Source organism: Phyllosticta citriasiana (assembly GCF_038021145.1).
Source record: "Phyllosticta citriasiana strain CBS 120426 chromosome Unknown IWZ02scaffold_20, whole genome shotgun sequence".
NCBI lineage: Eukaryota > Fungi > Ascomycota > Dothideomycetes > Botryosphaeriales > Phyllostictaceae > Phyllosticta > Phyllosticta citriasiana.
The window spans coordinates 312,498-329,501 of NW_027117297.1; the positions used below are offsets into that span (position 1 = coordinate 312,498).

The following is a 17,004-nucleotide window of genomic DNA, read 5'->3' on the forward strand; positions in this document are numbered from 1 at the left end:
TTTTCTTTTTTCTTTTTTTTCCCCCCTTCCCCTGTTGCAGTCTTGTGGCGGTGGACGGGCGGGCAGTGGAAGTTGGGAAGAGATGGATAGGGAAGGGAAAGCAAGGGAGGCTGAGACCACGAGAAGTACTCCCGCCGCCTGCCCGTGGCGGAAGGAGAGTTGGTGTGGGGAGAGAAGGGGGAATGAAGGGTTGAATTTTGTTTTTTGTTCGTCGCTTGCTGTTTGTATTGTGCTGCAAGTGGTTGACGTGCATGTACATGGGCAGTTGAGGTGATTTGCAAAAGCGACCATGAAAGTCTCCTGTCATTGATCTCGCGAACTTTGGACTTCAGAAGGCGCCAATTGATGAAGATAAACAGCGGTAGGGAAAACTTAATGGGTGATGAGGTGCTACGAAGTGAGAGAGAGAGAGAGAGACTTGAACACTTCTACGCGCTTCTTCCCTTGAGATTTGGACTGCTTGCTGGTTGACGGAAAAATGAAGAGCATGAAGAAAAGAGGAGGAAGAAGGAGACGTTTTGAAAGACTAAGAAGGAAGGAAGTATGCAAAGAAAGATTATTTTCAATCAAGTGTAGCAAGATAGAGGCAAAGATAGTTAATGAAATAGACAAAGTAAAAAACAAAATGAAAAAGAATCACTGCTAGAAATTAAGACTTCTCCTCCTTCACTTCCCATACATCCTATCCTACCCCATCCATCTAATTCAGCCTTATCACATGCACAATTCTTCATCTTCTTCATCATCTTCATCTTCTTCTTGTTCTTCACTGCAGCCCACCGCAGCGTAGCACGCAGCAGCATGGTGTATGCATAGCGCTGCTACTGCTGCTGCATCTTCCACACATACACATACATACATACATACATGCACACGTGGGTGCATGCACTGCTACATAAACACGCACGCACGCATACATATTTACATATATATCAAGCAGTCAGTCAGTTGGTTGGTCGGTACTTACCTACATCAGCCCTCCTTTGATCGTCGTCGTCGCCGTCGCCATCGTCGTTGACAGCTCAAACTGACAAGCAGCACCACCCCACACATAGTCTAGTCTAGTCTAGTCTAGTCTAGCGCGTGCGGGAGGGAGGAGCTAGAGGCTGGACTAGGTAGGTGGCTTTGTGTCACTCTTACACTTACTCACTTACCTACTTACGCCCACCGATTGCTTGCTTGCTTGCTTCCTTTCTTGCTTGCTCTTTCAGCGGCGCACGCACGCAGCCTCGCGACAGCTTTGGCCTTGCCTTGCCTTGTCGCCGTAGCCGCAGAAAAAGAAGTAGAAGTTAAGGTAGAAATAGACGAAACGCGCAAAACAGGCAGACGGACGTGCCTGTCTCCCCGACACTCGAGTCGATAAGCTAGGTTCCGTACCTACTACTTGCACGCGGACCACCGGTCAAGGCTAACAAACGCCCGGACTGGAGGCAGCGAGCCGATGTGTGGCTGATACCGGTCAGGACGGCAGTGGCCTGGGGGGGGGTTTTCTTGAAGGAGTGGGCAGTCATGGAGCGTGAGAGAGGTAGGTAGGTAGGTATGTGTAGACAGACGCGGAGAGCGATGAACGGATGAGGGGGCAGTCGCCGGTCCGTCAGTCAGTTAGTTGGTTAGTCAGGTAAGTGAAGCTGGCACGATGTGAAGAAACCGGGACGAGGCGAGGCGAGGCGGCGCGGGCTGCTCTGTTGCAATGTGATAGGATAAGATAGGATGGAGCGTGGTTCGCATCTTGACCGACGACAGACGAGGCAAGCAATCAGTGGGCGAGGAGAAAGAGATGTGTACGTGTGTATGCGTCTGTCGTGGACAGCCTTGTATGGGTGGTGGGTGGGCGACAAACATCCCATCTGACGATGGGCAAGACGCAAGACGACGTCGATCAAGCAAGGAAGCAAGCGAGGGAGCGAGACGCAGGCAGGCAGACAGCGGGAAAACATGCATACATGGAAACTGTCGCAGAGCAAAGCCGTTCGATTGATTTCATTCGATGCCGCTGAACGTCGAGCGTTCGGTACATGCATCGCGTGTTAGTCGATACCACCCAGATTGCGGGGCTCGGGCTCGGGCTCGCTCGCGTGTCTGGCATACACAGGTAGGTAGGTAGGTACGGTACGGTACGGTACAAGGTACCGATATGAAGATGTAAGCGCGCGACAACCGACAGATGAATGAGGTTGCGACAAAATGACGTGACCGGACAGACAGAGACAGACGGGACGGACGGATGGGGGCGCCGGGAGCATGGACGATGATGGACGACAACAAGAGCGCCACCAAACAGGCGAATCAGCCAGCCAGCCAGCCAGCCAGCCTGGTCCGGGGCCGGGGCCGGCTGGAGTTGGTAAGGTGGTTTTTGGGGCGGCGCATAATACGCAGCAGCAGCACATGGTCGTCGAAAGATAGAGACAGACAGGACCCGCTAGGTAGTCGCAGTCAATCGGAGAGCAAACATCCGGTTCCATTTCCCCCCCTCCCCGCTCCCCCCTCATCCCTCATCATCAATTCCAGCAGGTGGAGTCAAGAAAAAAAAAAAAAAAGTTGTGGAGCCAAAAGTGGTGAGTGAGGTGGTTCTCGTTTAAATGCTTGCTTGCTCTTGCCCAATGCCCACGCCACGGTTCCATGGGATGGTTATTGCCTATGTACATTCCTTGTCGACTGTCTGCCTGCGCCGCACAGCCAGCCCGGACCCGTTTTGACAATCTGGGGGCGAGAGGGAGCGCCTGCGCCGCCGCCGCCGCCGCCGCCCGGTTCGCACATGGCCGTGGCCGTCGTGTGGTGGTGGCCCACAACGGACAGCGAGACGGGTAACCAGCCAGCTAGCCAGCCAGCCAGCCAGCCAGCGCGTACTCGCTCACTGGCAATTATTGCGAGTGGGAAAAGCAAGGCGCGAGAAGGCGGAAGCGAGATGATGAGACGGCACAGGGTCCCCGTTTGGCTTGACGAGTGGTCCGGAGGAGCCTAAAGCCTGACCTAGGCCAGCTCACCAAGAAGGCGCTCCAGTCTGCGCTCGGGACCCCAGTGTCGTGGCCAACTGGTAAACAGAACGACGAAAATGAGAAACTTGAAAACTCACGAGTTTCAAAAGAAACAATGGCGCCTGGACCTGCGACAGCGCTCAAGAAGCATTCGTCCGCTAGCGCAGATGAAGCCGAGGAGCATTCGTTCGCTGCCACAGTTGCGCCCAGGCAGCTGTCGTTCACCACCACAGACAGAAGAGAGAGTATCGTTTCTTTCGACGCCCAGTGTGGACTGGAAAGGAAGCAAGTTGGAAACAAAGGAAGCGAACGACGTCGATTTAGACTTTTACATCGACCATGCTGCGTCGCGTTGCCGCGCTGTGCGTCCGAGCCCGTTTGGCGTAGTGTGTGTGTGTGTGCGGTGCGCTTACCCACTTGCACCGTACCTTGCCTACCTACCTACCTTCAGGTCGCCGTCTGTGATGCGTATCATCCGTACCGTACGCATGGACGTCTTAGGCTGACCCGAATCGAGCCAAGCGGCCGTCTCGCAGGCCCGTAAGCACAGCAGCATCGCAGCGAGCAGGTGCGAAGCAAAAAAGACCACTCGCGGGACGAACAGACTAGGACCAGATCGGACGTTGGTAAAGTATGACCGATGAAGATTCGTCTAGTCCGAATGGGAGTAGCCTGAAAGTGTAAAAACTGACAGAGGGGCATTCGCGTGTCACGACGTCACTGTCTACCATTTTTCTGCCGACCGGGCAAGACGCACGCAGGGCAAACCACATGAGGAACGGCGACCTCACAGCTACCTGCAAAACCGGGAAAAACATGGGCGAGGAGTACGGCCACGCGGAGACTTTTTTTTGGGCCTCGGGCGAGCCCAATGCAGCAACTCGCGGGCTTGATGCGGCGCGGGGCCGATGGAGTAGCAGCAGCAGCAGCAGCAGCAGCAGCAGCAGCGAGCAGAAAGGCTACAGCCAACTAACCAAAACGTGCGTTGCTCATCACGTGGAAAACCTGCTATCACCAGGCAAGGCATGTAAGTCTGTAGCGAGCGACGTGCCGCCGCATCATCATCATTCGCAGGCTGGAATTAGCTTGCAGCTGCACGACCGATGGGCCTAATGTTTCCTTTTTTTTTTTTTTTTTTTTTTTGCGGGGACTGAGCCAGAGAGCGTCGACGGAGTTTGCATTGCTCGAGCTGACACGGCGGGATGCGTCGTGTCTCTGATTGCAGAGGTTCGCATTGTCGCACGGGAGCAGACGGTGAGCAAAAAGAAAAGGCGATCAAGGCCTGACAAGTAGTGACATGAGGAGGCTCCCGATGCAAGACGATCTTCCGGACGCGCGTGCCAGGCGGTACGACGCAGCTCACAGGGCGTTCCTGGGCGGCAGAGGAATGTGGCCGTCTGGAGCGCGCTGGCCGCGAGGGAGCGAGTCAGGCCAGCAACCAGCAACCATGATCTACGCTGAGATTCAGAGAGCCGTTCCGTGGTCGCCACCGCTCATCCATCGCAGGTTGGGGTGGCGGGATGGACGGGCGATCCATGCAGGGACATTGTTGCTTTTCAGTCGGCGAGGCTTTCCTGACAAAGCGCGCGCCGAGAGGACTCGAGATTAGAAGCGGACCCTCGAGTGGTGGGCAGCCGAACCACAGACTCCGTCCCAAAAGCGGCAGGTAGCGGAAAGTGAAAAAGATGGCACACGGTACCACTGCGCCGGGTCGCCGTGCTTGCTTGGCCTTGGCCCATTTCTTCCGTCGCCCGACGGCGATTCCCATGCCATGCCATCCATCTACGCACAGAATAGAGTGGCGGTAGCGCTGCTGCCGCCCGGCCAGTGCACATACATACATACATACTTACTTACATACATACATACAGCATGCACGGATCGATGTCGTGCCGCGCTCCAGTGTCGACTGATTCCTGTGTCGTTGCCCGAAGAGTGCCGGGCGTGGGAGGCGGATGCTGTCATGGCTCGATAATCAACCGAAGCACACCTAGCAAGCAATTGAAGGCGAGTGGAGTGCAGGGGGGTGGGGTGGAAGACGGATCCCGGCCGGCTGTGGGGTTCAAAATGGCGGTGAAGACGACCCCCCCTGGTCGCGTTGTCGCCGTGGGCTGGGTACGGCTACGGATACTCTGTGCGCGCAGGCGAGCCGAGCGGAGGGCGGAAGAGACGGCCGGGGGCGAGCCGGGGACGGGGACGGGGACGGGGACGACGACGAAGAGGAGACGAAGAGCAGACGAAGAGCAGACGACTGGAGGAGGAGAAGAAGAAGGAGTGGAGATCAGATCAACCAAGGAGACGCTAGAAAATGGCCTTGTTCAACATAGTTGCACGAGGGTAAGATGACAAGCAGCCTTCGCACGTCGGTCACGCTCCTGCGCACTTGCCATATGGAAGTACCCGCCCAATCACCAATCACCCGCACCTGCCATCCCTGCCGCTGCAAGGAAGTGTGGCTTCTGGCCGATAGCGGCGCCCTCCAGTCTGATCTGCCCTTGACGTGGCCCGCAGTGATTGGAAGACGGGCATAGCTGAAAGATTAATCACCACACCCAGGCCAAGCCAAGACGACGCCGCCACCACTCTCGAAACAAACACCATGCCAAGCCTGACCCGTGCCTCTCCTCCTGCTGCTGCCCTGCCCTGCAAGCCTGATGATGGACCGACATTCTTCTCAGTTTCGTCGTCGCTCGACTCATCCTCCTCCTACTCCACGGCCAAGTCCTCCAACGTCTGTGCCATGAGCATCGTGCAGCCAAATCACACGCATATGCATGACGGGTGTGTGCAGCCAGAACTTGGCCAATGGCCTCGCAGTCAACATGGCGGCTGCAGGAACCATGGCCTGGCCTTGAGGATCAGCAGTCGGACATGAGGAAAAGCCCCCAAAAAGGACCACTTGTCCATGTCTTACGCCTGGAACACCTCGTATTGTTGTGGGAGCCCGCAAGGGTTGTTGGGAGATTGTCGTCGTCAGTGCTATGGACATGAATACATGGCTATTTCCGGCCGGTGGAGAGAGACAGCCAGCCAGCCTGATGCCGCGGGACCGCCAACGCGGTTGCGAGATGCGCACGCACGCACGCATGTACAAGGGGACCAAATCCAGCCCGGGGCCAGGCCACAGCAGCCCAGGAAAGGGAGGCTGCTCGCATGGGTTGGATAGACGTTGCAGCAGTTTGAACCCAAGTCTCGGGGCTGCTGCTCTCGCCGCGTGTGCAGAGTGAGAGGAAAGAGGGAGAAAAAAAAAAAAAAAAAAAAGGGCCCCCTCGTGGTTGCCCGTGTAATGCTCGCAGCAAGTCTTCGCAGTTCGTTTCTGTTGCGGTGAGGAGCGACTTGGACTCACAGGGTGAGAGAAAAGGACCACGCGAAAGCAGTGCAACCAGGCCCTTGCATGGCGACGAAATCCGTTGGCCTTGGACTTGTTTTGTCGACGCCACTCGCTGGCTGAGACGGTCTCTCTGGTACGACGGAACCCTTGAAGCATTACGTGCCGGCGTCATGTTGGTTCAAAAAGACGGTCATGGGTGTCACTGCCTGCCAGAGGGTCAAGCTACGCGCGCCATTAGCGGGTGGCTGGCAAGCCACGCCGGCACCAATGCCTGGCCCACCGGCAGCGGCGCTTACCATCTGAAGCTTTAGGCGCTTGCATGGTTCGGGAAAAGCTTTATGGAGGAGGCAGATGGGGGGGGGGAACCGTTGGGACGACTTTCTCCATCGGCCGACGCATCGCATCGCATTCAAGCCAGCGCCCGCGGAGTCGGGTCGGGCGGGCGGCGCAGCAATCGTGATCTCGGCCAGGCCTGCGGCGATGCGATGCGCTGCAGAGCGGTGGGTGGGCTGGCTGGGCTGGGCGCCCGTCACGAGAGAGATGCGGGAACGAACGGTGAGTGAAGGAGAGAAGAGTGAGAGAGAGAGAGAAAAAAAAAAAAAATCGAAAACAAAAAGTTCAAAAACAACGCGGAGAACAGAGGCGAGCGGTGGCTTGGAGGATGGGGGGAAGGGGGGGGGGGGTCCCACCTGGTCGACAGCGCACACGACGCACACCGCAACAAGACGGCCTATGAAATATGGCGGCAAAGTGCTACAGAATTGATCCTCAGGCCATGGCAGTCGCACCCGTTGTCCTCGTCCACGTTGCACGGGCGGTCCAGTCAGCGCCATCCCCGCCGTTGACCTTTCGAGATTGGATGTTGTTGTGGACCGCGCAAATCACCCGTTGAGCCAGTGCGTTAGTCAGCGGCTGCGGTTGCACATCATACGTCCGTCTCCCGCCAGCTCTGACCACGATGTGTCCTTGTCGCCACCAGCATAGCATCTTTTGCTTTCAGAACAGTGTGTATGTAGACAATGGCTCAATCGGTAGTCTGTCCGTGGAGATAGATGGACGGTAGTTGCTCTCAACTATTGCCTCGTAGTCTCTCGAGCGACCATGCTGTGTCGTCCGTCCAGTCCAGTCGGCCGCGGATCCATGGCCACGACGCCTCATGCCTCACCCACCTACATGTACCCTGGCGTGCGCCCCCCCCCCCCCCAACCCCCGACCCTGGCCCATGCCCACATGCACCCATGCAAAGATGCCTGCCTACCTTCTACCGACAATCGAGAGAGGGCGCCTTTTTAGATTGAGAGAAGCGTGCGGCGTGCGTGACATCTCCACTCTGTGCATTCATCGTGTTCTGTCCTGTCCTGTCCTGTTCTGTCCTGTCCTCGTTCTCCAGATTATTCTTGTCTCTACCGCCCGTCGTCGTGGGCGTATCGCTACTGCTGCTGGACCACTGTATATGCAGCGCCCTTGCGAGTCCGCAGACGCATTCGCGCCGACCCGCTCTTGCTCACGCAGCCCAGTTGACGTCTGCTGCTCGACAAACATTTGATTCTTCCATCTTTCTCTTCAACTCGAACGTCGCACCGTGCGGCGTGTGCTTTTTGTCGCCCTCTTCTCTTCTCTCGACCTCTTTCGCTCCTCTCCAATCCCTCGCCCGCCTGACTGTCTGTCTGCCTGGCCGCCCGCTGCGCTGCCCGTGCACCACCACTACCACAACCACCACCACCGACCCCAGCTCCAGCAGCCGCCGTCGCCGCCGCCCGCCCGTCCCCTCCCTCTCGCCCCGTCTCGTGTCCGTCCTTCGGCTAGCCCTTGAAGGAACGACATCGCTCGTCCTCAAAACATCCTCCGACCTCCATCCCAAAGCTTCACCAGACCATCTAGCCCACTGTACGTTAAACCTCCCGCCTGTCGTTCCCGCGTTCTTTTTTCGCTTCTTCCTTCCTCCTTCCCGTCCTCATTGCCCCACGACTTGGCTGCCCTCGCCAGCCCGCCATCGCCATCGAGAGAGGAAAAAAAAAAAAACAAGGAAAAAGAAAAAATACCCCCCGGTCTGCCCTGCCACCCCCCCGCCAGTGTCAAAAGCTGGTTCGCTCGCGCCAGCCAGCAGCGTTTGCGCTAGTTCTCTTCTCGCATCAATCCCAACCTCCTCCGCCGCCGCCTTCTTCTAAACCTCCGCCCACCCTCCCCCACCGCCGCTCTTCTTCTTGTGCTGCACGCCCGTTGTTGCCCAAAAAAAAACCTCGTCCAAGGCTCGAGGGTCCGTTGTCTTGCGCTCCCTGCCTTGCCTGCCTCTTTGCTGACTACTGCTCTGCGCTGCAGGTGTCATCGGCCAAAAGCGAGCAATCCTCCACTCAGATCCTGCACGGCCCACGAACGCAGACGACACGAGACGACTTAACGACCGGACACGATCTCCTAGACCGTCATTAGGCTCCGGCGCTCTATCTAGTCCTTTCGTTGCTGCCCATCTTCACTTGAATTACTATTACTTGCGCTGCCCTCGATCCACCTGCGCACCCACGCGCAAACGCCGACGCCCTCTCGACCACCACCACCACCACCACCACCAACCGTTTCGCTGCTGCCGCTGCTTCCATTTGTGCTGCCGCCGCCGCTGCATGCCTTGACACGATTCATTGAGCATTCTCTTTCACGACCGGCACGACTTCACGACGGCTCTCTGGCTTCAGCATTGCTAGCGTTTTTGTCGTCCTGAGCTGCATCCGTACCAACAGCCTCTTGTCTGTCTGCGCTGCATTCCTCAAGGTCAAATTCCTCGGTACGACATCGTGTCACGCAACTTGGTGCGACTGCGGAAGCAAATCTCCAAGTCGAGTCACAAATCGACCCAACACTATCTGCTAAGGGACTGTCGTTTTTGCGCCGTCTCGCTACTCAGCCGAAGGTGAGTTCGCGCGTGCCTGTCGTTTGCTCCGCCACGTGCTGCAACGCCCGTTTTTCTCTTCTCGATCTTTGCTGCATGTTTTTTATTTCGCCCCTATCGCACAGCTTGAGCTTCGCACGTTACGCTGCACTCGCTTATCACTGCTGCCAATTGCAACAACGGCCACCCCGCGACGGCTACGTGCGCCCTGAGATCCTGCGCAAAGCCACCTCCACCCGCCCCGTCCTGCGCGCGTTCCGCGCCCCGCATACAGACCTCGCTGACTCGCGCCTCTTCAGGCTTTGACCTTCTTGTACCGTTCTCGAGCACAATCCCGACAATACCGAAAAGCTGGAGCTGCCATCGATTTCGCAGGTCCACTCCAGAGGCCCCGTCGACTCCTCGTGGTACAGCACGCAATTCCAGCCACGACCCACTGTCTCGAGTGAGCGCCTCCCAGCTTTGCCTCAGATTCAGTCGGGTGCCAACACGTCGTCAAACTCGTCCTCGCCTCGGGGTGGATCCATTAGCTCAGCTTCTGCCATTCATAGCAGTGCCAGCTCCCACACTTCTTATTCTTCCTCGATCAACGGTTGTCATTCGGGATTTAAGACGCCCTCTCCAGAGCAGACTCCTCAAACTCTCGGACGCGATCCCCATTCATTGAATGGGCACGCGCACGAATCCCCTTACACTCATCAACATCACTCAGGCTACAGCTACGGAACTGATACCTACGGCAGCATGAACCAGATGCAATCTTATCCTGATGTCAACCAACAGCACATGTCGGCGACGCCCACACACGCTACCTCGACCGGCCCCCCATCGACAATGGGTTACACGTATGCCGCGCAACCCCCCTATTTGCAACCGGGACCAAGCAATTCGCTCGTCCAAGGCTCTTACTACCCCACTTCCTACGGCAATGGGCTTCCGACGCCGTCATCGAGTGGAATGAGCAGCGCGCTTATTCCTGCGCCTCTTCCCCTGCCAGGTAAGCTTAAGATCAAATCGAATAGTCGAATTGTACTAATGACAACCAGCAATGTCTTCTGGTGGCCCTGGTGGTTCAATCCCTGGGACTCAAGGCCACTCGGCCCCCTACACCTTCGACACTACCGGTCAAATTGCTCCCCCAGGCATGAAACCGAGGGTCACAGCAACATTGTGGGAAGACGAAGGCAGTCTTTGCTTTCAGGTGGAAGCCAGGGGCGTGTGTGTTGCCCGCCGAGAGGACGATCACTTCATCAACGGCACCAAGCTGCTGAATGTGGCAGGCATGACAAGAGGCCGACGTGATGGCATTCTCAAGAGCGAAAAGACTAGGCGTGTGGTCAAAATCGGACCCATGCATCTCAAGGGCGTGTGGTAAGTTGCACATGGAATCCAAGCATTCCCCTTCTAACTTGAAAAAGGATCCCTTACGAACGTGCCCTGGATTTTGCGAACAAGGAAAAAATTACAGAATCGCTTTATCCTCTGTTCGTTCAGGACATTGGCGCCTTGCTCTATCATCCGTCCAACGCGCGCAATCCCGGAGGGACAGTAGCCGCCGCCCTCGACCGCCGCCGTCCCGACAGCCAGCAACGCTACATTGGTGCCCCGACCGGATCGCAACCGCCATCATTACATCACCACCATTCCCTGAGCAATCCGTCGATTGGAGCTCAGCTTCAACAGTCACCCCACTCCATAGCTCCCCACCCTTCAGCGGGTCGTCCGGGGATGGACAGGGCGCATACGTTTCCAACCCCACCTACTAGCGCTTCGAGTCTCATAGGTATGGGTAGCTCGGGAAGCTCTTACGAGTGGGGCAGCAGCGGTGTTTCGAACATGCAGGGCAATCAGCCACTGTCAATTGATACGGGTCTAAGTAACGCGCGGTCCGTTCCGACGACACCAGCCACAACGCCTCCGGGAAACATGCCAAACATGTCACAATATCCAACATCGCAGGGCTATGACAGCGCCCGCCCCATGTACAGCGCACCGCCCAATCAGCCTGGTCAGTATGGCGCGCCGCAGAGTGTCCCTCGCTACGCGCAGCCTGTTCAGTCCGCACCCTACCACAAGACTGAGATGGCTCCCTTTGGAAAAAGCGAAATGGCGCCTCCGGTAAGGGCCGGTGGAGAGCCAGTCCAGCAAGCGGATGTGAAGCCCGTCGAGGGCCTCTTGAATCAAGGAGAGCATGTCGGTCCGGTGGCTGGCGAAGAAGAGGCAGACCACGAACATGACAACGAGTACACGCACACGAGCGGCCCGTATTCCAACCGCGGCGCCTACAGCTACGCCTCTTCCACTGGAGGGCTGTCGGGTGAACACGTCTCCCCGAAAATGACTGGATCTCCCCGTCAGAATGGCTCGGGACGAGCAACGCCTCGCAGTGCCCAGACCGGTTGGGCGCGTGGATATGGCCCATCTGGGACTTCTCAACTGCCTTCGAGCAACCTCTTCAATGTCATGAGCGACACTCGCAGCAGTGCCAATGGCAACGGAGGCCCCGACGGATACCCGGCGCCAGCACCTCTACACTCGGGATACGCCAGCCAGTACAGCCCGGTCAACGGTTCCAAGAGGATTCGGGAATTGGATGACGACGAGACCGACTATGGTCGCCCGGCGAGTCGTGATGCTAGTGTCAACGACATTGAAGGCCTGAAGCGCAGGAAGACCATTACCGAGAGCACCATGGGCGGTGCGGTCGGCGGTGACATTCAAAGAGCAAAATCCACAATTGCTCAGCGCCGTCGGTAAAAAAGACTGTCACCACTTAATCTTTGTGCTGCATGACAGATTGCGTCTCTAGAACACATAGACGGCTTCCTGCGATCCGGCGCACAATGGACCGACTAATTACGCGGATTCGAGCGGCCTGAAGTAAGGATTTGGAAAACGAGGGCTTTGCTGGATCTCTCGACGGGCCACTGGGACCACTTTGGACATTTCGGAACCACCTTTGAAAGGGCTTTGTGCAGGGCATCGGCCTTGCGACTTGGCCAACATTCCTTCATTTTGACCAATTTTCCTTGTTTCCTAAGTTTTTCCGGTGAAGGTTTCTGGCATATGACGACATTGACGACTCTCATGCCGTTTTTCTCATTCGAAAACCAGCCTTTATGAACCATGGCTGGAAATATCCGAGGGCGACTTTCTTCCTCTGGTCCACGAGGGGGGGGGGGTTGTAGAGAACCTTTGGAGTTTTTGTACTTTTCAACATATCCCCTACGTATTGGCATTGCGCAACCCTTTTGTCTCTCACACGCCGCGGAACAAAATGAAAAGCATCTCTGGCAACTTTCAAATACATTGGCAGTGTGGCCCTCTTCTCTCTCTATTACAACTCCCTTCTGGGCCAGCAGCACAAAGAACCTAGCATCGGCTAATATTTGACAATTCAATCTTTTGGTTTTCTATCACCTCCATCATCGCACTTGGAAAGCAGGATTTGGAACCAGTGCGGGGAACAAAAATGCCGTCCTGACAAACAAGGTGTCGCGACAGCCTCCTCTGTCTGGTCCGCCTCTTGTGACGTACTTCAAGGCTGTACGCGAGAACTTGGGATCCACCAGCGAAAAAACCACATTTGCCTCTTCCTCTCTTCCCACCATTCTCTTCTTGACGTAAGCCCTTTCCTTTCAGAGACGACAAAAAACGGCCGTAGCCAATGATTCGGCATCCGCAGCGTTCGACTACAAAAAATCAGTACAAAAGTTGAGAGGAAAGACGGCTTCCTTGCCAGCCACCGACTGGCGATGTTGGACCATCGCTCCATCCGAAAAACTGGGTTTTTGTCGCTGTTTGTTTTGTCATTTCTTGTGTTTATTTTGGCCCCTCGGATTCTCCTTCTGCGGCCTACCTGCCTGCCTGCCTGCCTGCTTGCCTGCGCGCGACACCAAGACGAAACGGACACGACACTACGACGACTTCTACTTTGAACCATGCAATGGAACGGAACGGAACGGAATGAAATGAACGGACGGACGGACGACGACGTCGTCGACGATAATATTGCTATTGCTTGCTTGCTAGCTTGCTCTCCCCTGCTTTTCCTCCTCTTTGTGGTCGAGAAACGACATGGACTACGACGACGAAATTAATGGCAAGGGCAACGGCATCGATGCACTGCACTGGGCGGCCACGACGGCATCATTTACGACGACCAATTGATGGACTACGACGATAATGAGGAAATATGTGCCGGCCGCTGATACCGCTGCTGCAACCACACACATCTACCACCACTCCAGTTGCCGCCGCCATCGCTGCCGCCGCCTTTGCTTTCCTTCATTCCGCCTCGATGCGTTGTTACGTGCATTCGTTGCCTTTACCAGCACTATCACCACTATCACGACGTCGTCGTCTTCTCCTCACGCCCCTCCTTCCTCCCTCACAAAAAAGACACGAACAACGAACAACGAACAAACGACGACGACGGCACGAGACGAAAGAACATTGACCGCCTGTCTGCCGGACCAGCGGACAGACGGACGCCAAACAGTCAATCATCATCATACACACATATACACACACATATATATATACATGTTTAATGCGATGCGCTGCGATGCGATGCGATGCGAAGCGGGAAAAACGAAACGAATGAAACGAAACGAAACAACGGTTGAAGTACGCGTATTACCACCACCACCACCACCACTACCACTGCTATTACGGCTACTACGGCTACTACGGCTACTATGCCTATTCCAGTCTCACTTTATTTATTTTGTTGTTGATTTGTTCATTGCGGGGATCCTTTTCTTTTCTCGTCTTACTGTTTGTTGAGTTGAGTTGAGTTGTTGTGGTTTGGTTTCGTTGGCGTGTTTTTTTACTTCTATCTGGGTGTCTGTTTGTCTGTTCTTTGCCACGGCTTTGATTCTTTTGTTTTTTGTTGCTTTGCTTTGCTTTGAATTGAATCAAATCAAATCGCTTGAATACTGTCTGTCGTGTGATGATGTGATGTGATGTGAGTGAATTAATGGAATAATAGTAATGGGTTCATTGACGGTAGAGGAAGCGAGCAAGCTGTACTTTGGGGAGGATGGATGAACGAACGGAGCATGCGTGGGGTATATGTATTGGAAAAGGCACAGACAGACAGAGAACGCGGACACAGACAGAAGATGTAATCATGCTCATCTTACCTGTGACACCTCATCTTTTTGAAGGCCTTTAATATTCTTCCGGTCATTGTCGTCGTCGTCCCATCACTCGCTCGCTGCTGCACGCCGTCATACTTTTATTTGTCCATCTGTTTCTCATCTCCCAGCAGCAACCAATCACTCTCACCACCACTATTATTCCATGATTCCATCCATCTACCCACCAACCAACCTCCTCCATGCCACCACCACTCATCCAGAAATCTCCACATAGTGTTCGCGGCCGCAGCAGCAGCCCCCACACATCCATCATCCCAATCCAACCCAACCCAATCAAAGCAGCCAAGCAGCCAGCCAGCCAGCCAGCCAGCCAGCCGAGAAGCAGCAGAGTTCTCACTCAACCTAGATAGATAAATGGAAAGATAGATAGATAAATAAATAAGTAAACCCCACACATACCACCTCATCAGTCAGTCAGTCCATCCACTCACTCCACACTCACTTCTCGCACTCACTAATCAATATGCGTACCCAATCTTTCAAACCGTCCCTTCTCTCACATCTCACATCTCACATCTCAACAGCAAAACCTTCACGTGATCAGCCACATGTGTACGTTTCCAAAGCAAGCGGCAAGCGATTGGATCGGTCAAAGAAGTTTCAGTGCAAGGTGCAGTGGACGTTGCATTGCATTGAGATGCTTTGGTTTTGACTTTGACTAGGGGTGGACAAAATTCTTGGATGACTGTTTTTCAAAACAGTTGTAGACGTAGATGCTGAAAAGCGAAGTCCGCACCGCACGCACGTGTCAGGACTACTGATGATGTCGGGTGGTTGATATGTTCACGGCAAACTTGGCTATTGAATGATAATGATGAAGAGGAGGAGCTTGACGTGAGCAGGACGGGACTTACATTGCGATTGATGTGGGAAGCAAGGACGAGATGCGAAGCAAGCCAAGCCAAAGTACCACGAAAACGGCAGGCACTGGATAGAATGGCTACTCCATCACTTTAGACGTGGCATATGCAAACCATTTCTATCATTACCCTCTACTGAACCTCTCCTCTTCTCTCCCCTCCACGACGACGACAAAGCCACTCCGCCTACAAGCCCTCAAAGTCACCAGCCGCATCGTCGTCATCAATGTCGCCATCCTGAATCTCCTTGACCAACTCCCTCTCGCGCTCCCGCGCCTCCTGGGCGTTCTTAAGCTCCAGGCGGTGCTGGTTCATGGGATACCGCATGGCCTTGACGCACTCGTCGTGCAGGACCAAGCACGCCGAGATGCGGTCATGGAACGCCTCGGCCGGCTCGCGCGTGGCGTACACGTCGCCGGGCCGCTTGGTCTGCATGTAACCCTTTTCGTGGTTGATGTTGGCCTCGATGACGCCGTCGCGGATGGCCTTGGCGACAATGTACTCGGCCGACTCTTCGCTCTCCAGGCCCAGGCGGATGCAAATGTCGCGCAGAGAGATGCGGCTGTAGGACAGGGAAAGCATGCGAATGCCCGTCCTGATGACGTTCTGGCGCAACCGAAGAATCAGAGTGTAGGTGCCGTCGCCCTGAAAGACGGGACCGTGTTGCTGGACAGCGCGGCTGAAGCCTTGGAGGTCGCCTGCACGCACAGCCTGCACGAGGCGGAAGTACGGCTCGAGAGCCCTCTCAAGCTTGGGCTGGCTGAAGATGGCGCGCTCAGGAATGTCGCCCATTAAGAGCTCGACAACGACGAGCAGCTTCATCGAAGCCTGGTAAAACCCGGCGGCCGTGGAGCTAGTGGGCGACTTGCGAGTTGCGCTGGTCAGGTGCTCGTGCGCTTCAGTGTAGTTCAACTGGATCGCACGGATCCGTCCTAGGTAGTAGAGGAACCTCGCAACTTGGTTGTTGGGTGCGGTCTGAGGGAACTGGGTCTGGGCCACCAGCAGATCGGCTTGTGTAATGTCCGCAGTGGAGATGTAGTTCCGGAGCAAAAGCACCATGACGGCGGCCTGGGTATCTTGATCCTTCCTGAGGACCGCACTTCGCAACGCTCCCAGAAGCTGCCTACGAATTCCGATGACAGCCGACAGCTTCGAAGGCGGCTTGGGGTCCAACTTCTCGTGGAACAGGGCAAAGTAGAAGTAGGCACGGGCAGCCAAGGAGTCGAGTGTCCGGCGATTCAAATCGCGGATTCTATCCACGAGGCGGGACGACCATTCTGCGCCCTTCTCGTACTCCTGCTGGTCATAGAAGTAGACCTGTTTGTGCGAGCGTCAGCAGAACATCCCCAGCTGGCCATTGTCATCTTGAACCTACCTGGACAAGAATTCCGAGGTAGATATCCACCTCCGAGGCAACCTCCTTCTTTGCGTTCGAATCCTGGTATCCCTTGCTCGTCGACCTGTAGCCTCCTACTAAAGCAATGAGGTCGTTACCCTCGAAGTTGTTGGCCGGATAGTAAGAAACGATGGCTTCCGTCAGGACTTCGGGGTCCAGGCGCTTTCGTAGAGATGATATCGACCTCAAGGCGCGCAAGGTGAAGCGGGAGTCAAACTGTCCGACGGCTCTTTCGAGCAGAGCGAAATTGCTGGTGATGTCTTGATACGCGTCAGTACTGTGTAGATAAGGTGCGTGGGTGGCTCTGAGGTCAGCTTCGGCGGGTAGCACCGAGTTGTGGTTCGTCGCGTCCAGCCAACGCATGTTGGTTCTCGTGCGTTGAAGATGCAGGTA

General features: G+C 55.5%; 4 protein-coding genes across 4 annotated transcripts; 2 read left to right on the forward strand and 2 right to left on the reverse strand.

Annotated features, from left to right (window-relative positions):
- Window positions 1-5,249: 5,249 nt before the first annotated feature.
- On the reverse strand, window positions 5,250-6,949 carry IWZ02DRAFT_464929 (uncharacterized protein). The gene is made up of 3 exons (XM_066768429.1): window positions 6,322-6,949; window positions 6,056-6,179; window positions 5,250-6,010 (listed from the first exon to the last, which is right to left on the reverse strand). The coding sequence occupies exons 1-3, from the start codon at window positions 6,476-6,478 to the stop codon at window positions 5,671-5,673; spliced, it is 621 nt and encodes a 206-aa protein (XP_066618003.1). The 5' UTR covers window positions 6,479-6,949; the 3' UTR covers window positions 5,250-5,670.
- A 2,337-nt stretch (window positions 6,950-9,286) lies between these two features.
- Window positions 9,287-11,947, forward strand: IWZ02DRAFT_472376 (apses transcription factor-like protein StuA; the record flags this gene model as incomplete). Its single annotated transcript, XM_066768947.1, has 4 exons — window positions 9,287-9,391; window positions 9,518-10,187; window positions 10,237-10,561; window positions 10,609-11,947. The coding sequence occupies 4 exons, from the start codon at window positions 9,287-9,289 to the stop codon at window positions 11,945-11,947; spliced, it is 2,439 nt and encodes an 812-aa protein (XP_066618004.1).
- Window positions 11,948-13,254: 1,307 nt separating this feature from the next.
- On the forward strand, window positions 13,255-14,323 carry IWZ02DRAFT_147872 (uncharacterized protein). Its single transcript, XM_066761872.1, has one exon. It carries the CDS (start codon window positions 13,376-13,378, stop codon window positions 13,976-13,978), a length of 603 nt encoding a protein of 200 aa, XP_066618005.1. The 5' UTR covers window positions 13,255-13,375; the 3' UTR covers window positions 13,979-14,323.
- A 1,078-nt stretch (window positions 14,324-15,401) lies between these two features.
- On the reverse strand, window positions 15,402-16,974 carry IWZ02DRAFT_386550 (proteasome regulatory subunit C-terminal-domain-containing protein; the record flags this gene model as incomplete). Its single annotated transcript, XM_066765476.1, has 2 exons — window positions 15,402-16,532; window positions 16,591-16,974. 2 exons carry the CDS (start codon window positions 16,972-16,974, stop codon window positions 15,402-15,404), a joined length of 1,515 nt encoding a protein of 504 aa, XP_066618006.1.
- Between the last annotated feature and the right edge of the window lie 30 nt (window positions 16,975-17,004).